Genomic DNA, 24,520 nt, shown 5'->3' with positions numbered 1-24,520 from the left:
TAGGGGTTACCAGGGACCCACATCCACAGTCTTGCTAAATTGCTCGGGCTGGCCTCCAATTTAATCCTCCTGCCTCAGTCTCCCAAATGGTTGGGATTACAAGAATGCCTCACCACAAACCAGGAAAACAAACAAACCCACCCACCCTATTTTTAGATCGGTTATGAGAATAAATTCAGAAAATTATCAAGGGAAAAAGGGGTGGAGTGTGGTAGCACACACCTGTAATCCCAGTGACTTGGGAGGCTGAGGCAGAATACAAATTCAGGGGCAGCCCCAGTAACTTGTCAAGGTCCAACAAAGCAGTTTAGGGAGGCCCTGTCCTAAAATTTAAAAAAAGTAAATGAATAAATAAAGGGAAAAAATGGTCCACAGTCACTTCATGTAGGTAGAAATGAAAGCAGTACACACAAAAAATTTGAGCAGTATACAAAGGTATAAGTAAAATGTGTATTTTTCTCGTGCCCAGAAATAGTCATTTTAATAAGTTTCTTGTGGGTTTTTTGTTTGGTTCCTTGGTTTTGGCACAGGGTAGAGACTGGTCTCCAGGGTGCTATCCTCCTGTCTCAGCCTCTCAAATCACTGAAATTACAGTGTGCCTGGCTTAATGATATGGTGTTTGGGATTTTTTTGTTTGTTTGTTTGGTGCCGGGAATTGAACTCGGGGCACTCCAGCTGTATTTTGTATTTTACTTAGAGACATCTCACTGAGTTGCCTAGGATCTGGCTTTTGCTGAGGCTGGCTTTGAATTTGTGATCCTCCTGCCTCAGCTGGGATTGCAGGCCTGCTCCCAGAGCCCAGCTAATGATACAATGTTTTTATCTGAAGCAGTTCTTTTACCATGCCCAGGTGAAATCTTAATCAGAAAATAAGGAATACACCTTCCAGAGACAATGCAGGCCAACTCCAGAGGGAGAGACGGCCCCCAGCGCTTTTTATTTTTTGAGACAGAGACTAACTAAATTGCTGAGGCTGGCTTCTAACTAGTAATCCTTTTGCCTCAACCTCCTGAGTCACTGAGATTACCACTCTACCTGGCTCTTTATTTAGTTAGTTAGTTGAGGTGAGGCTTTCCATATGTTGTTCACACTGACCCCAGGGATCCCGGTCTGAATTAATTAAATTGTCTTAAGGTTTTTCTCTGAGTGCTAATAATATTGGTTTTGTTTGTTTTTTGTGGTGTTGAGGATTGAACCCAGGGCCTTGTGCATATGAGGCAAGCACTCCACCAACTGAGCTGTATCCCCAGTCCCTGGTTGGGTTTTTTGTTTGTTTGTTTTTTTGGTACCAGGGATTGAACTTGGGGCACTGAGCCACATCCCAGCCCTATTTTTTATTTTATTTAGAGACATTTTATTTAGAGACAGGGTCTCACTGAGTTGTTCAGTGCCTCGCCATTGCTGAGTCTGGCTTAGAACTCATGATCCTCCTGCCTCACAGGCATTCTCCTCCTCACCGGATTTTGTTTTGTTTTTGTACTGGGGATTGAACCAGGGCTGCTAAATCACTGAGTCACATCCTCAGCTATTTTTATTTTTTATTTTCAGAGAGGCCTTGCTAAGTTGCTGAGGCTGGCTTTGAGCTTGTGATCCTCCTTTATGGTCCTCCCAAGTTGCTGGGATCACTGGTGTGTGTCACTGTGCCCAGCTGAACAGTGCTTTGAAGGAGGAGAACAGCTTTGTGTTAGCATGTCTGGAACATACCTGAAGCATATGTTCCTTGAAGTGAGATATGATCACTTAAAAATTAGTTACTGCTGGGGCTGGGGTTGTGGCTCAGTAGTAGAGTGCTTGCCTCGAATGCTTAAGACACTAGGTTCAATCCTCAGCACCAAATAAAAATAAAATAAAGGTATTGTGTCTACTTACAACTAAAGAAAAAAAAAAACCAAAACAGTTACAGGGAGGCATGGTGGTGCATACCTGTAATCCTGATGCTCCAGAGGTTGAAGCAGGAGGATTGCAAGTTTGAGACCACCCTTAGCAATTAAAGGAGGCGCAAAGTAGCTTAGCAAGACCCTCTTTTTTTTTTGTTTTATTTTTTAAATACATGACAGCAGAATGCATCACAATTCTTATATTACACATATAGAACAGTAAGACCCTGACTTAAAATAAAAAAAAAAAAATGGCTGGGGATGTGGCTCTGTAGTTAAGTGCTCCCCCATTCAGTCACCAGTATCAAAAGGAAAAAGAAAAAGATACATATTGTAAAATGGCTCTCTAGAAAATTCACCCCAGTGTGTCTTCTCAACAGTGTGGGGACCTGTCTCCTTCCATGTCCTTTTGCCCACACTTGTATCCTCCTCAAACTTTTGTGTTTGCATATCTGATAAATGAGAAATGGTTATCTCCTTGTTTTGCATTTCTCTAGAATGAACTTTCTCTTTTCCCTGTTTACTGTCCCTGGATACTAGTTAAGATTTTGATATGCATGGATAGTCCCAGGTGGAACATTCCAGGGAGAGGCAACTATGCAAGAAATCCTTACTGTGCACTTTGCAATATTTACAGTGTTGTGACTAGGCAAAACTATACAAGGAACTTTCTTGCTGCTAAGTTTCTGTTCCTCATTGAGGTTGCAAATTCTAGGTGCCCCAGGCCAGCTTCTAAGAGGGAGCCTGAGAAGTTGAGAATCAGAGAAGGTCCCTTTTTCTTTTGTCCACCCCCCCCCTCCCTGGGAGTACTGGGGATTCCACCTGCTACCTTCAGCTTGCTAGGCAAGCTGTCCGCCATTCAGCTCCATCCTGAGCCTTTTTTACAATTTCACTTTCAGACAGGGGCTGAGTTGCTGAGGCTGGCCTCAAACTTGGAATCCTCCAGCTTTAGCTTCCCTAGTATCTGGGATTATAGGCATGTGCCACCCCACTCAGCCTGATTGAAACCAGGGGTGATTAACCACTGAGCCACATCCACAGAACTTTCTATTTTTTATTTTGAGACAGGGTCTTGCTAAACTGCTGAGCTTGGCCTCAAACTGACAATTCTCAATTCTCTTCCACATCACTGGGATTACAAATATGTGCCCAGCTGTTTTGCCCATTTTTAATTTAGGGTATTTGTTTTCTTGCTATGGAGTTGTTGGAGTGCCTTATGATTTCTGGTTTGGGGTTTTGTTGTTGTTGTTTGGTGCCAGGGATTGAACCCAGGGGTGTTTAACCAGTGAGCCACGTCTCCAGCCCTTTTATGTTTTGAAACAGGATTTCATTAAGTTTCTGAGGCCTTACTAAGTTGCCGAGACTGTCTTAGAACTGTGGTCCTCCTGCCTCAGCTTCTAGAGCACAGGGATTGCTGTGAGCACCTCTGTGCCTGGCTGGATTCTGATTATTAACCCCTTATCAGATGATTTGTTTGCAGGTATTTTCTCCTATTCTCTAGGTTGTCTTGCTTCATCCTGTGGTTTCCTCTTATAGATCCCTTTCTTTCTGGGGGATCATGATATCTTGGTAGGGTTTTGAAAGATAAGGAAGGTTTGGGAAAGTAGAACTAGGGATGGAAGTCTGAGCAGGCAACACAGCAGATTAGCAGGAAGCTCCTCTTGGGACCACACTGGAGGATGAGACCCAATGAGGAAAGTAGGATTTAGCCTCAGTATTGGGCTGGGTCTAGAAGTGGAAGAGTGCTTGGCGTTCTAATTAGCTGACTCAATTTTCAGAAAGCTCCGAGTGACATAGGAAATTCAGCAAAAGAGCTGACAGTTCCGCTTTTTTTTTTTTTTTTAATTAAAAAGAATTTTTTTTTTTTGGTAACTACATCCCCAGCCCTTTTTAGTTTTTATTTTTTAGTACTATTATTATTTTTAAGATGTTGATGGATCTTTATTTTATTCATTTATTTATATGTGGTGCTGAGAATTAAACCCAGTGCCTCACACATGCTAGGCAAGCGCTCTACCACTGAGCCACAACCCCAGCCCCTTTGTTTTTTATTTTGAGACAGGGTTTCACTTTTTGTTTAGGGCCTTGCTAAATTGCTAAGACTGGCCTTGAATTTGCAATCCTCCTGACTCTGGAGCTGCTGGGATTCATACGCCACCATGTCCTGCCAGTTTTACATATTTGCAGGAAAAAAATATTAAAGAAATAAAGGAAGGGGGCTGGGGATGTGGCTCAAGCGGTAGCGCGCTCGCCTGGCATGTGTGCGGCCCAGGTTCGATCCTCAGCACCACATACCAACAAAGATGTTGTGTCCGCCAAGAGCTAAAAAATAAATATTAAAAAATTTTCTCTCTTTAAAAAAAAATTTAAAAAATAAAAAAATAAAATGTTTGCTGGGCATGGTGGTGCACGCCTGTAATCCCAGCACTCTCAAAGCTAGATGGGAAGATTGCGAGTTCAAAGTCAGCCTCGGCAAAGTGCTAAGCAACTCAATGAGACCCTGTCTCTAAATAAAATACAAAATTAGGCTGAGGGTGTGGGTCAGTGGTTGAGTGCCCCTGAGTTCAATCCCTGGTATCCCAAAAAATTTAAAAAAATAAAATAGTAAAAGCTCAGGTATAGGGTTGGGGATATGGCTCAGTTGGTAGAGTGCTTGCCTTGTATGCATAAAGCTTCCCAGGGCTGGAGTCCTGCTCTTGTGACCTCATTTAACCTCCATCATCTCATAGTCCCCAACTCAAAAAAAAAAAAAAAAAATCTCACTGGGCATTAGGGCTTCAACATAGGAATTTGTGGGAAACACAAGTGTTTACCTTAACCAAATAGCACTAGAAAAAAGATTTCTAAGCACAAAACAACAAGAGACTATTCCAAAACAGCGTTATAATAAAGATTTAGAATTCACTGTTGTTCATTTCTGTATTGGGAGTTGAACCCAGGGGTGCTCTACCACTGAGCCACATCCTCACTCCTTTTTATTTTTTATTTTGAGACAGGGTCTCGCTAAGTTGCTTAAGGCCTCATCAAGTTGCTGAGGCCGGTCCCAAACTTGTGACCCTCCTGCCTCAGCGTCCCAAGTTGCTGGGATTACTGGTACGTGACACCGTACCTGGGAAAATTTACTATTTTGTTATATAAATAAGAAGGTGTTTATTGTGAGCAGTAGTGCTAGGGGTACCCAGAAAATATGGATAGGCAAACAGAAAGTAAAAATCAAATCATCCTGTTGGGTACAGTGGCGCATATCTGTAATTCCAGTTGCTCAGGAGGCAGGAGGATGACAAGTTTGAGGCCAACCTTGGCAAGCCTGACCCCAAGTAAAAATTTTTCAAAGGCAACAGCAACTTGGAGAGATGCCTTGGTCAAAGTGCCCCAAACCATGCCTGGTTGCAAAGTGTCTCAGAACTAAAACACTCCTGGGATCAACCCCCAAATCAGCAAAGATATAGTGTGGAATAGAACGGAAGAGAGGGAAGCAAAGCAGGGCTGGGCACGTGGAGTCCCATAGCCCCAGCTACAGAGAAGGCTGAGGCAAGAGGATGGCAAGTTCAAGGCCAACCTCAGCAACTAGCCAGACCCTGTCTCAAAATAAAAAAAATATAAATGGCCTGAGATACAGTTCAGCGGTAAAGTGCCCCAGTACAAAAAAAAAAAAATAGAATATCTAGAGCTGGGTTTACAGGTGTGCAGTAGTGGATACCAGCTCTGGGATCATTCAATTCTCAGCATTGCAAAAAATTAAAAGAAATATCTTTAAAGTATCTTACCACACATAAATGCATTCTCCCCATGGCCCTGGCCATGCTGAAAATTGAACCCAGGCCTCCACATGTTAGGCAAGTCACCCTGAACTATGTTCCCAGCCCTAAATAACTGCTCTTACTATTCTGGTGATTTCCCCTTTCAGATCTTTTCTCACTGTGTGTTTGTGTCTTTGAACCCCAGAGATCTGTGTGTGTCCCTGCATGGGTGCACACACACAGTTTAGCTCTCTATGTCTCCTATCTCAATAAAACATCTGTGCCTTACCAACAATATGGTGCTGCACTGGGTTCAAGTCTCAGCACCACATATAAATAAAGGTCCATTAACAACTAAAAAGTATTTCAAATATATATATATAGTGGTGCAGATACATGGATGCTATTGGTGAGTATTTTGATTGTAACTTTAAGATGATCAAAGCAGGACTGGGGATATAGCTCAGTTGGTAGAGTGCTTGCCTCAAATGTACAAGGCCCTGGGTTCAATCTCCAGCACCACAAAAAAAAAAAAAAAAAAAAAATCATCAAATCAGGTCTTTGGCCAGGTGCGGTAGTGCACACCTGTAATCCCAGCGGCTTTCCTGCTCCTGGTCCTTTACCTGAAGGGGTTGGATGGGATGTTGCACACTGACCCATAGTAAAGATGGCACTGATGTTCTGTGTTGTTCTCTTTACAGCAGTTCTCAGCCCTGACAGAAGTAATTTTCCACTTCCTAATCGAGCCCAAAGAGGTAAGTATTTTGTGATAAGGACAGTTGCGAAGCACAGGTCAGTGAGTCTGAGGAACTTCGAAAGTGAACTCCTGGTCCCTCTTTTCAGGTTGAGAGGTTTCTGGCTCAACTGTCTGAATTCGCCACCACCAATCAGATCAGTCTGGGCCCTCTCAGAAGCATCGTGAAAAGCCTCCTCCTGGTTCCCAATGGTGAGTAGCTCCATCAGCACTTGTGGCTGGAGATGTTACCCAACATGCTTTTTTGAGGGGTGGGGGTACCAGGGATTGAACTCGGGGGCACTTGACCACTGAGCCACATCCTCAGTCCTATTTTGTATTTTATGTAGAGAGAGGGTCTCACTGAGTTGCTTGGAACCTCACCTTTGCTGAGGCTGGTTTAGAACTCATGATCCTCCTATCTCAGTCTCCCTAGCCCTGTGATTACAGACGTGTGTCACCACCGCGCCCAGCACCTGAGCATTCTTGAGTCCAGAGAGTCATCCAAGTATACTCACGATCCTCCTGTCTCAGCCTCTCAGCTGCTGGGATTAGAGGTCTACACCACCACACCTGGACCTTTTTATTTTTAAATTTTTAATAATTTTTTTTGTGTGTGTGTGGTGCTGAGGATCAAACCCAAGGTCTTATGCATACAAGGTAAGCACTCTACCGACTGAGCTATACAGCCCTTTTTTTAAATTTTGGGGTGGGTTTCTCTAAATTACCCAGGCTGGTCTTGAACTTGTGATTGTCCTGCCTCAGCCTTCCAAATTACTGGGATTATAGGCTTGGGCCAACTTGCTCAAGTACATTACAGATGTTTTGAGGAAGAGAGTTTGCCTAGAACAATCAGGAAACCTTCCCAGTGGAAGGGAGGAGGTCAGGAACAGGAATGTTCAGCTGTAGGGATGTTCATTGTAGTACTGTTTATGGTGGAGCAAAATTAGAAACCATCAGATTGCCTGGCAGCAAGGGATTGTTTTAACAAGCCGTGGTCATTCTTTACAGGGAAACATGGTGGTCAAAAACATATACTTCTGGGCTGGGGCTGGGGCTGGAGCTGGGGCTGGGGCTGGGACTGGGACTGGGACTGGGGCTCAGTGTAGAGCGCTTACCTAGTGTGTGTGAGGCACTGGGTTGGATTCTAAGCACCATATAAAAATACATAAAATAAATAAAGGTATTGGTCCATCTACAACTAAAGAAAAAAAATTTTTTTTTAAATTGTATACTTCTGCCAGGCACCGTGGCACATGCCTGTAATCCCAATAGTTTGGGAGACTGAAACAGGAGGATTGCAAGTTTGAAGCCAAAAGTCTCAGCAAAAAGTGAGGAGCTAAGCAACTCAGTGAGACCCTGTCTCTAAATAAAATACAAAAGGGGGCTGGGGATCTGGCTCAGTGGTCAAGTGTCCCTGAGTTCAATCCCTGCTATCAAAAAAAAAAAAAAAGTATACTTCTGCCAGGCATGGTGGCCCAGGCCTGTAGTTCAGCAGCCTAGGAGGCTGAGGCAGGAGAGTCCAAAGTTCAAAGTCAGCCTCAGCAATTTAGCAAGGTCCTAAGCAACTTAGTGAGATCCTGTCTCAAAATAAAAAATAAGGGCTGAGGATGTGGCTCAGTTGGTAAGTGCCCTAGTTCAGTCCCTGCTACACACACACACACACACACACACACACACACACACACACACACTCACTCACTCACTCACTCACTCACTCACTCACTCACACATTCTCTCTCTTACTTCTGAGTCAGCCAGGTGCCTGATCTCTCCACACCCCTAGAAGTGGCCCTCCAGAGCAGTGATCTTCCCTCCAACTAAGCAATTTTTTTTAAGGTGGGGAAACATGTACAGATTGAGATCATGTAAATAAAATGCTTAGCCCTAATAAAAGGTGGGGTTTTTTTCCTATTATTCACTAATTTAAAAGATGCTATTGATTGGGGCTGGGGATGTGGCTCTAGCGGTAGCGCGCTCGCCTGGCATGCGTGAGGCTCGGGTTCGATCCTCAGCACCACATACCAACAAAGATGTTGTGTCCGCTGAGAACTAAAAAATAAATATTAAAAAAAATTCTTTAAAAAAAAAAAGATGCTATTGAGGAAAATGTAATAATATGGAAAACTTTCACAATATATGATTTGTTTTTTCCCTGGTACTGGGAATTGAACCCCAAAGCACTTAACCATGAAGCCACATCCCAGCCCTTTCTATTTTTATTTTGAAACACCATCTTACTAAGTTACTTAGGGCCTCACTAAATTGCCAAGGCTGGCCTCAAACTTGCAGTCCTCCTGCCCTCGGTATCAGGAGTCACTGGGATTTCAGGAATGTACCACTATGCCTGGTTTTATTTTTTATTTTGATACAGCATCTTGTTAAGTTGAAGGTGCTGGACTCAAATGTGTGATCCTCCTGCCTTGGCCTCACAAGTTGCTAGGAGTACAGGCACGCACCAGCAAGCCTGGCCACTGATCATAAAAATAATAGTTTAAGAACGGAAGGTGTATGTAGCTCAGTGGTAGAGTGTGTGCTTAGCATATTTGATTTGAGACACTGGGTTGGATTCCTCAGCATGGGGGCAAAGAACAAAGTTAGCTGTGGCCATATCTAGAAGGTAGGATTCTAAGTTGGTCTAATTGTTTGGTTTTGGGCTATATATTATCTACCAGGTTGCTATTGTTAAAATGGAAAATTAACTAATAGTTTATTTTAAGACAGATGTGAGGGCTGGGGATGGAGCTTGGTGGTAGAGCACTTACTGGCCTACCATGCACAGGGGTCCTGGTTTCAGTACTGCAAAGAGGGGAAGGGAAAAAGGGGGAGAGAGAGGAGGAAAGAAGGAGAGGGTATGGAGGGAAGAAGGGGGAGAGAGAAGGGTAACTTTGAGCCTAGTTTTGAAGAGTGAGTAATTTTGACCAGGCTGAGAGGAATTAGGCCAGCATCCTGAGCCAAACACTGGTGCACACCTGCAACCCCAGCTACTCAGGAGGTGAGGCAGAAGGATTCCAAGTTCAAGGCCAGCCTGGGCAACTTAGTGAGACCCTGTCTCTAAATAAATTTTATTTTTAAAAAGGACTGGGAAAGTAGCTTAGTGGTAGAACAACCCTGGGTTCAATCCAAAAAAAAAAGAAGAAGAAACTGGGGGCTTAATTTGTTTGTCCCTGTGGAGGTACCTTCCCTCCCCCCCCCCTTTTTTTTCCCTGTACCAGGGATTGAACCCAGGGTTGCTTAACCATGAACCACATCCCCAGCTACTTTTTGAGACAGGGTCTTGCTAAGTCATCTAGGGCTTCACTAAGTTGCTGAGACTGGCCTTGAACTTGTGATCCTCCTGCCTCAGCGTGCACTACTGCACCAAACTGAAAATCCCTTCTTTGCCTTGTATTATGCTCCTTAGATTCTATGGGGTGAAACCAGAACAGTCTAGAGGTTTCCAATTGCAAAATTTTCTGATCTATTTCTGTGATTCTTGCATTTTTTTTGTCCTCTTGGTTGAATGAGAAATTGAAGTTTCTTTTAATATAGGAACACGTTTTTATTACAAACTTTTTAAATAATGCAGAGCTATGGAGGAGTCAAAAGTGAAAATCCCAGGCTGGGGAGGTTCTCAGTGGTTGATCACTAACAGAGCACGTTGTTCGAGGCCCTGTACCTAAAAAAAAATTTTTTTTAAATGTTTGTAGTTGTAGATGGAGCTTTATTTTACTTATTTTTACGTGGTTCTGAGGTTCAAACTTAGTGCCTCACATGGGCCAGGCAAGCACTCTACCATTGAGCCCCAGCCCCCGCCCCTAAAAAACATTTTAGTAGGATGAGCGTAAATGAGGGGTGTGTGTGTGTGTGTGTGTGTGTGTGTCGCTGCCGATCAAACCCAGGCCTTTGCCCACGCTGAACAGGTGCCCGGCACTGAGCCCTGAGCTGCACTCTAGGTCCTCAAGCCTTATTGGTTGACTGACCAGCCAGCTTTGGGCCCTGTGTCTCACTATCAGAGTATGACATCAAGTTTCCATCACCTGCTGATGGGGACCTGAACTTGCCTCTTGACTGGTCACGTTCTGGGTGGAGCGCTCTGGGGTTTGATCTGCTGAACCTGAGTCCACTCTCAGCTTCTCTTCCTTTTACACTCCGTTCTGCGGGGCCTTCCTGCCTGATCCTCTGTTTCTTCTAGAACATCTCTGAAGCATCTGAGATTGCAGCTTGGAAGTCTCATGGCCCCTTCTTCTGCCTTGTCCTCTGATGTCTGTCTTTCCAGTCCCAAAGGCGCCATCCCAGTTCTTGGCCTTGGGGCTTAGGTAGGGCATTAAGGGCCCCAGCGTGGTTCCTGTTGCTGCTCCCAGCTCCTTACCATCTGTAATGGAGTCTTTAATTTGGCACCCAAGACCTTTTACCGTTTAATCCACAAAGAGCCTTTGGGTCCCATCCTCTTCTCTTCCGGAACCCTGGTTGTGCTTACCTGGTAAGACGCCATTGCAACAGTGCCACTGTCAGAGCTGAGGGGGCCTCCCAGGGACTCCCCCAGTCGGCATGTCATGTCCACCAATACAAGGCTGCAGTGGCCACACAGAGCCAGGACTTCCTTGTTCCCCAGCCCTAGCCTTGGAACTTTGGAGACTCACACACACTGCCACGTCTCAGCCTCCAGAAACTCCTGTAGGGAAGAAGCTGCCGGACCAGTGTCTGTTCACTGGGAACTGTGCAGCCCTCCTTTTTGGGAGGTGGGGACAGAAGGGATTTCAAGTAAAAGCTTTGAAAAGTGCTTTTTTTGTTGTTGTTAAGAGTCAGGGTCTCACTTAAGTTGCCTAGGCTGGTTTCAAACTTCTGGGCTCAAGTGATCCTCCTGCCTCAGCCTCCTGAGTTACTGGAATTATAGGTGTGCACCACCCACACCTGGCAAGTATGTAATTCATAAGAGGACCCCACTTTCACAGCTGTCTACCCCAGGCCAAATTGTTTCATCTGCACCCACCCCTTTTTTATTGCTCTCCAAACTGAGTTATTTTATTTTTTTTTTTTTTTTTTTTTTTTTTTTTTTTTTTTAAATATCAAGTTCTTTTAAATACTCTAGTCTTTTTTTTTTTTTTTTTTTTTTTTAAAGAGAGAGTGAGAGAGAGAGGGGGACAGAGAGAGAGAGAGAATTTTAACATTTATTTATTTTTTTCTTAGTTCTTGGCGGACACAACATCTTTGTTGGTATGTGGTGCTGCTGAGGATCGAACCCGGGCCGCACGCATGCTAGGCGAGCGCGCTACCGCTTGAGCCACATCCCCAGCCCCAAACTGAGTTATTTTAAAGTAAATGTCAGTTGTACCATTTTACTGCTAAGTACTATCTCTAAAAGATAACCACAATGTCATTATCATCTGAAAGGAAACTATGCACTCTGTGCTCAGATGTCCCCATTGTCTAGTGCAGTGAGTGTGTGGGTGGTTGGTTGCTCCCATCTGGATCCACATAGGGCTCCACCTTGCATTTGGTTGCTGGGTGGCCTTCCAGAAAGTCCTCGCTTACTCCCTGTGGCTGCATAAGAGCTGGGAGACCTTGAGCCAAGTGACTGAACTTGTCTAAGAATCAGTTTTATCAAGGATGAAATGGAGCTTGAGGGCACCTCAAGCTGCTTGCTAGAAAGATGGAGAAAGCTAATGAATGTAAAGTGCTGACCAGAGTGCATGATGGCTGGCCCTGCTGCTTTTATTATGATTGTCATTATGGTTATGTCATCTTTTAGGACTACAGATAACTTTGCAGTAGAGACACTAGTGAAGCCTGGGTTTTTCTGGTATTTTTGTGTTTTTTAGTACTAGGGATTGAGCCTAGGGGTGTTCTACCACTGAGCTAAGTCCCTAGCCCTGCCTTGCCCCGCGTTTTGAGACAGGGTCTCCCTAAGTTTCTCCAGCTGCAATCCTGATTGCATGAGCCATCACATTAGGCTGTCTCAGGAGTTTTCCCCAAGGCCTCCTTAGGTCCAGGGCTGCAGGCTGCCTTGGCTGGCATTTGCTCAGAACAAAGGAATCACCAAAGGAAGAAACTGAAGAAGTTGAGATCCTGAGGCCTCCCAGGAGGCAGATGCATTTTAAGTCTGGCTCCTGGCTCCTGCCTCCTGCCTGCGGGAGACCAGAGCTCCTGGGCCTGGGGCTCAGTGAGCCTTCCTGTCCTTCACTGTTGAGGCACTGCCAGGACAGCCTGTCAGGATGACCTGGAGCCGGAAGAATTTGGTGCCACTCTGGCCTGAAAGCCACTTGGCTCTGCCACTGACTGGCTGTTGTGGCCTTGCTCAAAAAAGTAACTTTTATTTTCTTAATTACAACCAGGTGCAGTGGCATGCGCCTGTAATCCCAGTGGCTTGGGAAGCTGAGGCAGGAGGATCATGAGTTCAAAGCCAGCCTCAGCAGCAGTGAGGCACTAAGCAACTCAGTGAGACCCTGTCTCTAAATAAAATACAAAATAGGTCTGGGGATGTGACTCAGAGGTCAAGTGCCCCTAAATTCAATCCCCGGTACCCACCTCCACAAAAAAAGTCTTGGGAGCCCTGGCGCAAGCCTGTAATACCAGTGGCTTGGGAGGCTGAGGCTGGAGGATCCTGAATTCAAAGCCAGACTCAGTAATTTAGTGAAGCTCTAAGCAACTCAGCAAGACCCTGTCTCTAAAATACAAAGCAGGGCTGGGGATGTGGCTCAGTGGTCGAGTGTCCCTGAGTTCAATCCCTGGTAGCCCCCCCTGAAAAAAATGCCCACAATTTTACCACTTTCACATTAAAACAACAACAACCTACTTTCACATGATTAGACTTTTTTTAATGTATTTTTTTTTAGTTGTCTATGAACCTTTATTTATGTATTTAAAAAAATTTTTTGTTGGTGCTTGGTATTGAACCCAGGGCCTTGTGCCTGCTAGGCAAGCACTCTGCCAACTGAGCTATCCCCTCGGTCCCATTTATTTATTTATTTATTTATTTATTTATGTGGTGCTGAGGATGGAACCTAGTGCCTCTCACATGCCAGGCAGCTCTCTGCCACAGAGCCACACACAATCCCAGTCCCCATTAGAGAATTTTGAAACAACAGAAAGGAAGAAAATAAAAGGGGCTGGAGGGAGATTTCAGTGGTAGTGTATTTGCAAAAAAAAAAGATCTGCTCTGGCCATAAACCAGGGAGCTGTCCCCGTGGTGGTCATGAGTGCACTGTCCCTTGGTGGTCATGAGTGCACTGTCCCTTGGTGGTCATGAGTGCACTGTCCCTTGGTGGTCATGAGTGCCTCTCATGGCTGGGAAGTCTCCCCTCTCAAGAGCCTCTGGCTGGGGTTTCCTGGGGTCTTGCGTTTTTATTTCCCCGTGGCTTCCTTGCCCAGTCTGATCTTGGAGATAAAAGATTTCCTCTCTTTGTTTATGTGGTGGATTTTTACCGGCACCACAGCCTTTGGGATTGTTTTCCTGGAGCAGGGTGGGGGTGGGCACTTAGACTCAGGGTGTAGGCTCCCGGCCCTGCCTTAGCCCTGGGTGTCTTTTTATCCTTTATTTAATTATTTTGTGGTGATTGAGAAGTGGATAGTCACAGAGCGCTAGTCCAGTTGTGACTCTAGGCTGCCCTCTGAAGTTGAAACCTTGAGAAGCCCAGACTGCTGGCCACATTCTGTCTTCAGGAATTGCAGCCGAAAGCAGGACAAAGCAACCCCTGGAGGGGTGTTCTAGGGCTTCTGGAGGGAAGCTGAGACAGCCCCCTGCAAGTCACTGTGAGCTGTAGAGGCCAGATGGCACTGTCTAGTAGAATTGTCTCTTTTATTCTCAGCCTGGACTCAAAATTGTGATCCTCCTGCCTCAGCCTCCCCAAGTAGCTGGAATTACAGGCATGTGCATCCCATGGAGCTCCAGTGGAACCCAGAGATGCTCCCCACGGAGCCACCACCCACTCTGGCTATTTCTTATGTTGAGACAGGGTCTCACTAACTTGCTTAGGGCCTCACTGAGTTGCAGAGGCTGGCCTCAGGCTGCCAATCACTGGCTTCCCATAGAACTTTCTAGGCAAATGGGAATGGCCTATAATCTGCACTGTCCAGTGCAGTGGTCTCTGACCCTGTGTAGCTACTGAGCATTTGAAACAGCGCAACAGTAGGCTTTTAAATTTTACTTAATTTTAGTTAAAATTGTAGTGACAGCCAGGCACTGTGGTACACACCTTGTAATCCCAGCGACTCAGTGGAGGTTTAGGCAGGAGGATGGCAAGTTTGAGGCCAGCCTCAGCAACTGAGACCCTATATTTAAATAAAAATAAATCAATGTAAGTGACCAGATATTGCACGTTTTGTCTCCAGCTTCTCCCACCCTCCCTGGAGGGCCACTCCATACTTGTACAGTGACCAGCATTGTTTCAGAGGTGTGTCTCCCCTCCCCCTGCTGGGTTGCAATCTTCCTGGTGCATAAGCCTTTTGTCCTCTGCATCCCCCAGGTTATGCCGGTCAAATACTTGTTGCAGCTGATTCATTCTCGCCCTGTCTCCCTGCCTCCCAGGTGCCTTGAAGAGGAGTCTCACAGCCGAGCAGGTCCGGGCGGATTTCCTCACTCTGGGTAGGTCACGCCCAGGGCTGCTGGGGGAGGGCCTCGGGGCTGTTTATTATGCTGATGAGCCCCCTTTCTCTTGCAGGCCTCAGCGAGGAGAAAGCCACTTACTTTTCTGAAAAGGTATAATTCTCATCAAGGTTAAGATGGGTTGCGGGCTGGGGATGTGGCTCAAGCGGTAGCCCTGGCATGTGTGCGGCCCAGGTTCGATCCTCCAGCACCACATACAAACAAAGATGTTGTGTCCGCCAATAACTAATAAATAAATATTAAAAAAAAAAGAGAGAGAAAACTGTTTAAAAAAAAAATAAGATGGGTTGCTTTGGGCTGGGGATGTAGCTCAAGCGGTAGCCCGCTCGCCTGGCATGCGTGTGGCCCGGGTTCAATCCTCAGCACCACATACAAACAAAGATGTTGTGTCCACCGAGAACTAAGAATAAAATAAATAAATGTTAAAATTCTCTCTCTCGCTCTGTCCCCCCCACTCTCTCTTTAAAAAAAAAAAAAAAAAAGATGGGTTGCTTTTATTTTAGTGGAAAGGAAAGAAAGGGGAAGTGCTGATGGTGGGACCCTCAAGGCCTCATTTCTTTGGGTGCCACACCAACCAGTGACACAGGGCTTGTGACCCGCCTTGTTTAGTACGTGTCATGCATGTCACATTTTTTCTTCTCTAATTTGATGGAATATAAAGTCTTTTGTTTGGTCGTATTTTTGTTTTTTGTTTGTGTGTGTGTGTGGTGCTGGGGATTGAACCCAGGGCTTTGTGCATGGGAGGCAAGCCCTCTACCAGCTCTACCCCCAGCCCTGTTTTTTTGTTTGTTTGTTTGTTTTTGGTACAGGGATTGAACTCGGGGTCACTCAATCCCTGAGCCCCATCCCCAGCCCTGTTGTGTATTTATTTAGAGACAGGGTCTCACTGAGTGCTTAGGGCCTCCCTTTGGCTGAGGCTGGCTCTGACTCACAGTCCTCCTGCTTCAGCGTCCTGAGCTTCTGGGATTAATAAATATAGTTTTGGGGTCAACATGGGTTAAGTCTTGGAAGAGAAGAAAACAATCACCTCTCTTACCCCCCCAGGTGTGTGAGTGGGGAGGAGCCCTTGGCTCTGTCTTCTCCCCACCCCCTGTAAACACTGAACTGCTGTTTGGGGCGGCGTGGAGAGGGGGTGCCTTTTTCCCATGTTGTGACTCTGGCCTTCGTTCTCCTCACAGTGGAAACAGAACGCCCCCACCCTTGCTCAGTGGGCCCTGGGGCAGACCCTGATGATCAACCAGCTTATCGACATGGAGTGGAAGTTCGGAGGTAACTGGTCAGAGCCAGCTCCAGGTCCTTTGGTTGCAGGATCCCGAGGGTTTGGGAGTCCTAGTCTCAAACACTTGGGACCAGCAGCTGCTCCTCCCCATCCCCCTGGGCCAGCTTGCACTCACATGGCTCCTGCGGACAACCTGTAAAATCGGGGTTTTCTGGGAAATCCTTCATCAGTCACCTCTTCACTTATTTTTCTCTTTTGTATCACAGTGACATCTGGCAGCAGTGAATTAGAAAAAGTGGGCAGTATTTTTTTACAAGTAAGTCTTCTTGATCTTTGAAAATGAGGAAAAAGGGCTAAGGTTGTGGCTCAGCCTTAGAGCACTCGCCTCTCAAGTGCAAGGTCCTGGATTGGATCCTCTGCACCACATAAAAATAAATAAATAAAGATAATGTGTCCAACTACAACTTAAAAAAAAGAAAATGGGTAAAAAAAATTTATTGGTTAAAAAAATTATTAAGCCAGGAAATCCCAGGTATTCTATCCAGGGCAGGAAGATTGCAAATTCAAGGCTAGCCTCAGCAATTTAGGGAGACATAATCTCAAAGTTAAGAAAAAAATAATAACTGGGGGCTTAGCACAGGGGTGAATTGACCCTGGGTTCAATACCCTAATACCAAAAAAAAAAAAAAAAGAAGAAGAAGAAGAAGAAACTGGGCTGGGGATGTAGCTCAGTTGGAAGAGTGCTTGCCTTTCCTCACATACACAAGGCCCTGGGTTCAATCCCCAAAGAAACTGTGTTGGAGGGCTACGAGTGTGGCTCAGTGGTAGAACACTTGCCTAGCATGTGTGAGGCCTTGGGTTCAATGTTAAATGTCTGTGTAAATACTTATTCCATTGAATTTAAATCAAAGAAGTGTGATCCACCAAGGGTATGGTCACTGTCTTGCCTACTTCTAGATTCACAGATCCTAGCCCTGTGCAATGGCACACTCCTGTGATCCCAGCAACTCAGGAGGCTGAGGCAGGAGGATCACAAGTTGAAGGCCAGCCTCAGCAACTTAGTGAGACCCTAAGCAACTGAGTAAGACCTTATCTCAAAACAAAAAGGTCTGGAGATGTAGTTCATTTGTAAAATACCCCGGGTTCAATCCCCAGTATCAAAAAAAAAATTAAACAGATCTTAATATTATTCCTGAAAGTTTGATTCTTCCTGTGATCATGGGAAGTGTCAGAGCTCCTATGGAGGGTGATGGGGACCACTTCTGTGCATCCTGTGATGATGGGCTGGGGCTCGGGAGCAGAGCCCTGGAGTACTTTGACATTGAATTTGGATTAAAGGGTTTTGGGGAATTTCTTTGCCCAGTTGTCATCCTCTTAATTTATGGGTTTGTTTTTGTTTGTTTGTTTGTTTGTTTGTTTTTTTAGTTAAAGTTGGTGGTTAAAAAAGGAAATCAAACTGAAAATGTGTACCTAGGTGAGTATGGATCCCTGCTGAGCCTTTCCCAGGTTCTCTTCTGTCGGTTGGGCTGGTGAGACCCACCGCCAGCCATGTCTCCAGGGAGAGGGTCTGCACCAGGCTGTGCAGGAGCCACCCCTGACCTTCCCCCTCAGGAAACCTGGTGCCAGAGCTTTGCTAAGCCACCAGCCTGTTGCAGACCCTGCCCTTGAGCCCCTTTGTGAACAGGGAACTGTGGGGGCTTGGGAGGCTCCAAGCATGATGAAGACCAGAGGTTCTGGCTGAGCCTCCCCTTAGGCTTTCCTGTCTGTGCTGGGGAGTGGTGCCGTTTCACACACTCCCCCATTTTTCTTAGGGAGCCAAGAACCTTCTGTGTTCAGGACTCTGTCCTTTACTGTGACCAATTTCCCATCTAGAGGTACTTAGATGTATGTGCTAAGCCAAAAGAGAAAACAGTCTGTGGTTGAGGATGTGGCTGAATGGTAGAGTGCTGCCTAGCATGCGCTGACCCTGGGGTGGGTCCCCGAAACTCAGCACACAAAACAAGAACAAAACAAAAACAAAAAAATCCCTGACTGGGAGTCTTGGCCCACACCTGTAATCCCAGCAACCCAGGAGGTTGAGGCAGGAGGATCACAAATTCAAAGCCAGACTCAGCAGCTTCAACTTAGCGAGGCCTAAAGAATTTGGGGAGAACCTGTCTTAAAATAAAATATTAAAAAGGTCTGGGAATGTGGCTCAGTGGTAAGCGCCCCTGGGTTCAATCCCTAGTACAGAAAAAAAAAAACAACAACAACAACTCTGGGTAGAAATGGACTCTCCTGGTGGTTGTGCGGTTCTATAGAGTTGGAAACATTTACCTCAAACTGGATTTTTTTTCTCCCCAGAATTAACCCTGCCCCAGTTCTACAGCTTCCTGCATGAGATGGAGCGAGCCAGGGCCAGCATGGAGTGTTTGAGCTGATTTCTGTTGCCTTCCCTTCCCTGGTGACTGCTCTCAAGGCACCTTCCTCTGGCCATGGGCTCTCCAGGTGGCCCTGCTGGCTCTGGGGAGTGCAGGTGCACAGAGGCTTCTGAAAAACAACGGGATTAAGTACTTACAGAGCCCAGCCCAGAGAGTCGCCCGGAACAGCACCACCACCCATCTCCAGACAAGTTTTAGATACCAACAGGCTACTGACTACACCTCAGATTTGGATCGGGGGAGGCCTCATCTCCCCACCAAAGTTCCACAGTAAAGAAATGGTACCTGGGGGCCAGGGTTGTGGCTCAAGTGGTAGAGCACTTGCCTAGCACACGTGAGGCACTGGGTGTGATCCTCAGCATCACATAAAAATAATATAGATATTGTGTCCACCTAAAACTAAAAAATAAAATATTTTAAAAATTAAAAAAAAGAAACGGTATCTGGGCTAAATAAAGACATAAAAGAAAAAAACAAAGAAACGATGCCATCACTTGAAATAAACACTCAACAGCAACTCAAGAGGCTGAAGCAGGAAGATCACAAGTTTAAGGCCAGCCTCAGCAACTTAGTAAGACCCTATCTCAAAAAAAAAAATTAAAAGCAGGGGGCTGGGGTTGCAGCTCAGTGGTAGAGCTCTTGCCTAACATGTGTGAGGCACTGGGTTTGATTTTGCACCACATACAAATAAATAAATAAAAGATCCATTGACACCTAAAATATTTTTAAAATAAAATAAAGGGCTGGGAATGTGGCTCAGGCGGTAGCGCTTTCCTCTGGCATGAGTGCGGCCCGAGTTCGATCCTCAGCACCACATACCAACAAAGATGTTGTGTCCGCCGAGACCTAAAAAATAAATATTAAAAAAAAATTCTCTCTCTTTAAAAATAAATAAATAGATAGATAGATAAATAAATAAATAAATAAAATGGGCTAGGGATGTAATTCAGTGGTAAAGCACCCCTGGCACCCCTGGGTTTAATCCCCCATACTAAAAAAAAAAAAAGGCAACATGCTAATTACCCTCCCCCCACCCAAAGCAGAAGCCTGTTTATGGCCAGTGGAGGGGCAGTTTGCACAGGTGGCGACAGAGAGGGCTCTGTATGTGGTGGTGCTGGTGGTGGTGGGTTGCCAGTCTGTCTTAATGTTTATTTGGGATCTAGCTGACCACCTGTGTTAGTTAGATGATAAATAATACAGGTTCTGAAGAAAAAGTCTAAGTCCAATTTTTTTAAAGAATTTTTTTATACATTTATTTTATTTATTTTTATATGGTGCTGAGGATCAAACCCAGGGCCTAGCACGTGCTAGTGCTACATGAGCACTCTATCTCTGAGCCCCAGCCCTAAATCCAGTTTTCTTTGTGCATGGATTAAAAACTCATCTGCTTTGCAGAGAGCTAAGGCCTTCCCTAGCCAGGCAGAGTGGTTTATGCCTATGATCCCAGCCACTCCCGAGGCTGAGGCAGGAGGATGGCAAGTTTGAAGGCAGCTTCAGCAATGAAGCAAGGCCCTAAGCAGCTTAGTGAGACCTGTCTCAAAAAAGGGCTAAGGACATGGCTTGATGGTCAAACACCCCTGGGTTTAATCCCTGGGTGCCTAAAAATGGGGATCTGAGAACTTTGGGGGACCTCAGCACATCCAGTGATTCTGTTCTCTCAGGACACTGCAGCACTTGCTCTCAGCTGGCTACTGGACAGATTCTGGCCAGCAGCTCTTTGCCCTGCCCAGGTCAGATGGGTCACCACAGTGGCTTCCAGATGACCCCACCTGTCTTCAGCCTCAGCTGCTTCTGCAGCCCTGCCCACTTCCTGCTGGTCTTATGTGAGCCCACAAATCCAGCTGCTCAGGCTCCACATGGCATCCAGGATGAAGCCCAACCCCCAACAGTGTGGCCCTGCCCACCTCTTCCAACACTCCACTGTCCCCTAGCGGGGCCCTGTACTGGATCTCAAGCCATGGGCCCTCTCCTCTTGTCCCCTTGGACCTACAGTGCTTCCACACACTTCAGAGGGTCTCACAGGACCTCTTGGGCCTTCATCCATCTGCTGCAGGGGCCAGGAGTGCAGCTCTGGAGTTGGACTGCTTAGGTTCCCATACTGGCCCTTTTGCTTATTAACCATGTGACCTCTGGCACCTCCTTCACCTCAAAATCACAGCTCCACCAGGCGCCCTGTGGATACACCTGAAATCTAGATATTTAGAGCTGAGGCAGGAATACAAATTCAGACCAGCCACAGCAACTAAGCAAGACCTTGTCTCAAAAAAAATAAGCCAGGCACGGTGGCACACGCCTATAATCCTCGGGACCCGGGAGGCTGAGATAGGAGGATTGCTAGTTCAAAGCCAGCCTCAGCAATTTAGCAAGGCCTTAAGCACCTCAGTGAGACCCTGTCTCTAAATAAAGTACAAAATAGGACTGGGAATGCGGCTCAGTGGTCAAGTGCCCCTGAGTTCAATCCTTAGTACCCCAAAATAGTAAGAAGGGCTGGGGATATAGCTCTGTGGTAAAGCACCCCTGGGTTCAGTCCCCAGTACAGGTAGGAGAGGACTGTCCTAAAATGGGTGCAGTTCTTACCTGAGTTACCAAGTAGATCACTTAGCATGAGATACCTCCTCCACTAAGCTGGGAGCTACTCCTTTTTAATTAATTAATTTATTTGTTTATTTTTTTTTTTTAAGAGAGTGAGAGAGGAGAGAGAGAAACTTTTAATATTTATTTTTTAGTTCTCGGCGGACACAACATCTTTGTTGGTATGTGATGCTGAGGATCGAACCCGGGCCACACGCATGCCAGGCGAGCGCGCTACCGCTTGAGCCACATCCCCAGCCCTCCTTTTCAATTTATTGTAATTTTTTGTTTCCAGGGTTCTTTTCCTATGAGTGATTTTGTGTTTGTTTTACAGAAGTACTAGGGACTGAGGCCAGTGGTGCTCTATCACTGAGCCTCATTGCACCTCCTTTTTATTTTTTAAGACAGGATCCCACTAAGTTGCTTAGGACCTGGCTAAATTGCTGAGGCTGGCTTTGAACTTGTGATCCTCCTGCCTCAGCCTCCTGAGTCATGGGGATTACTGGCATATGCCACCATGCCCAGTTCTTTTTTTTTTTTTTTTTTTTGGTACCAGAGATTGAACTTAGGGGCACTTGGCCACTGAGCTACATCCCCAGCCCTATTTTGTATTTTATTTAGAGACAGGGTCTCACTGAGTTCCTTAGGCGCCTTGTCATTGCTGAGGCTGGCTTTGAACTCAGGATTCTCCTGGCTCAGCCTCCCTGCTCAGCTCTTTTTATTTTGAGGCGGGAGCTCCCTGTGTTGCTGAAGCTGCCCTCCATTTATGACCCTCCTCAGCCTCTGCAGCTGGGTTTACAGGTGTGATTCATTATGTCCAGTGTAGCCTTCAGGCTTCTTGATAAGAAACTTGTTTTTCAGCTTGGTGAACCCTCTGCTCAGCATCTGCAGCTCACTCCTCCTCTCACCCCCACTTGTTCTCTGTTGAGGTGAAATGAGGTTGGGCATAGATCCTCCCTGCTAGGACCTCACAAACCTGCCTCGCTTTATAAGAATAAATCTGGGAAGGGCTGGAGTTGTGGCTCGGTGGCAGAGCGCTTACCTGGCACATGTGAGGCTCTGGGTTCCGTCCTCAGCAACACATGTAAATAAATGAAAAAAAAAATAGAAGTATAAAAGTATTATGTTCATCCACATCTAAAAATAAAAATTAAAAAAAGAATCAATCTGGGAAAATTGTTCTGATTGTTGGTCAGGGTTGGTTGGTTTGTTTTGTGTGTACCAGGGGTTGAATCCAGGGGCACTTAACCACTGAGCCACGTCCTCATCCCCAGCCTCTCTCTCTATATATATATATAATTTTATTTATTTATTTATCTATCTATCTATCTATTTATTTATTTATTTTTTGAGACAGGGTATTGCTAAGTCGCTGAGTCTGGCTTTTAACTCATGATCCTCCTGCCTCAGCCTCCCAAGTTGCTGGGATTACAGGCAAGTGGCCCCGGCCCCGGCTGTTGTTCAGTTTTAACATAGAGCAGAGATGGAACAGAAGAGTTGAAGAGTGAGGTGGCCAGGCTGGGCACCCATCTTCCGGAGCCATCTTCCAGGAGCAGGCCAAGCCTTTGCTGCCTGATCCCACAGTCCTTGTTGGCGCTCCTCAGGCCCTGAGGAGGTAAAGATAAACCCTGGACACAGATAACAACAGCCTGTTTTCTATTCAAGTGCTCACTTCCTTTTGGATAGTGAGAGCCATTATGGATTCCATGAACTCCTCCAGTCCCTTTGGGGTATTGGAATTTTGTCGGGAACATCATCTACTGGAGAAGGAGCATTGACCAGGAGCTGCAGGGGATTTCCTGCTGGGGATTGGAGCAGGATCCTCTGATGCAGGCACTTCATCTTCCTATTGATTCACTTGTTCCTGTCCTAGGCTTTAGTTTTTGGTTACAGTTCATTCTTTTTCTTTTTTGGTGCCAGGGATTGAACCCAGGGTCCCTTGTAACCACAGAGCCACATCTCAGCACTTCAAGTCTCACTAAATTGTTGAGGCTGGCTTTCAACCTGCAGTCCTCCTGCTTCAGCCTCCCAAATTGCTGGGATTACAGGTGTGTGCCACCACACCCAGCCGGCCCTTTTCTTTTTGAGTTTTCTAGTTTTTGTTAAGATGATCTAGCCCCAGGGATGCACGCCTGTAATCCCAGCAATTTGGGAAGCCCGGAAGGGAGGATTGCAAGTTTGAGGTCAACCTCAACAAATTAGCTGAGGCTCTGTCTCATAAAAAGTCCTGGGGGTGTATCTCAGTAGCAAAGCACTCTTGGGTTCAATCTCCAGAACCGAACCAAACCAAACCAAAGATGGTAAGGTTTTCCCTGGGAGGCTGAGGCTGGAGGATCCAGAGGTCAAGCCCACCCTGGGAAAAATAGCAAGACCTGGTCTTAAGAGAAAAATAAATAAATAAGTGATCGAGAGGCTGGGGATGTGGCTCAAGCAATAGCGTGCTCGCCTGGCATGCATGCAGCCCGGGTTCGATCCTCAGCACCACATACAAACAAAGATGTTGTGTCTGCCAAGAACTAAAAAATAAATATTAAAATTCTCTCTCTCCTTCTCTCTTTAAAAAAAAAAAAAAAAGAATCTTTAAAAAAAATAAATAAAATAAATAATTTTTTTTTGAGAGAGATTTTTAATATTTATTTTTTAGTTCTCGGCGGACACAACATCTTTGTTGGTATGTGGTGCTGAGGATCGAACCCGGGCCGCACACATGCCAGGTGAGCGCGCTACTGCTTGAGCCACATCCCCAGCCCTGTTTGTTTAAATTTTAACATGGGTTTTTGTTTTCAGTACTGGGGATTTATCTCAAGGGGACTCTACCATGAGTTACACCTTCACCCTTTTTTTTGCTATATTCTTATGCTGTGACAGGGACTCACTAAATTGCTGAGGCTGGCCTCAAACTTTTGAGCTTCCTCTCTCAGCCTCATGAGTTGCTGGGATTGCAAGCTTGTGCCACTGCAGCTGGCTGGAACCTACTCTCCTGGGGGGGAAAAACATGTTTAAATAGCCACTCTGGAGACTGAAGCAGGAAGATAACAAGTGTGAGGCCAACCTGCACAATTTAGAGAGACCCTGTCCCAAAATAGCAAGATATTTTTAGAGGCGGGTACCAGGGATTGAACTCAGGCACTCGAGCACTGAGCTACATCCCCAGCCCTATTTTGTATTTTTTATTTAGAGACAGACAGGGTCTCACTGAGTTGCTCAGTACCTGGCCCTTGCTGAAACTGGCTTTGAACTGGCAATCTTCCTGCCTCAGCCTCCTGAGCCACAGGAATTACAGGCATGCGCCACTGTGCCCAGCCTCAAAACAGCGATATTTGTAAAAATTCTAGAGGTGTGGTCATTGGTAGCATCCCTGTGGATTCAATCCCTG

The 24,520-nt window shown here is 45.8% G+C and overlaps 1 protein-coding gene across 3 annotated transcripts in view; it reads left to right on the top strand.

The window, feature by feature from the left end:
* Positions 1 to 19,293, top strand: part of Commd7 (COMM domain containing 7) — a 35,390-nt gene extending 16,097 nt beyond the window's left edge. For 2 of the 3 annotated variants that reach the window (XM_078051611.1, XM_078051612.1), the window contains exons 2-9: positions 6,319 to 6,372; positions 6,461 to 6,563; positions 14,857 to 14,913; positions 14,990 to 15,027; positions 16,113 to 16,203; positions 16,420 to 16,469; positions 17,579 to 17,627; positions 18,497 to 19,293. In XM_078051611.1, the coding sequence (XP_077907737.1) occupies positions 6,319 to 6,372; positions 6,461 to 6,563; positions 14,857 to 14,913; positions 14,990 to 15,027; positions 16,113 to 16,203; positions 16,420 to 16,469; positions 17,579 to 17,627; positions 18,497 to 18,573 (519 nt within the window). In that variant the 3' untranslated portion in view covers positions 18,574 to 19,293. The remainder of the gene's footprint in view (positions 1 to 6,318; positions 6,373 to 6,460; positions 6,564 to 14,856; positions 14,914 to 14,989; positions 15,028 to 16,112; positions 16,204 to 16,419; positions 16,470 to 17,578; positions 17,628 to 18,496) is intronic. The other variant, XM_078051613.1, reaches the window with a different exon arrangement.
* Positions 19,294 to 24,520: the final 5,227 nt, after the last annotated feature.

This window comes from Ictidomys tridecemlineatus, chromosome 5 (genome assembly GCF_052094955.1).
Source record: "Ictidomys tridecemlineatus isolate mIctTri1 chromosome 5, mIctTri1.hap1, whole genome shotgun sequence".
In the NCBI taxonomy this organism is placed as follows: Eukaryota; Metazoa; Chordata; class Mammalia; order Rodentia; family Sciuridae; genus Ictidomys; species Ictidomys tridecemlineatus.
The sequence above is the reverse complement of the archived record's forward strand: the minus strand, read 5'-3'. Positions and strand labels throughout refer to the sequence as shown.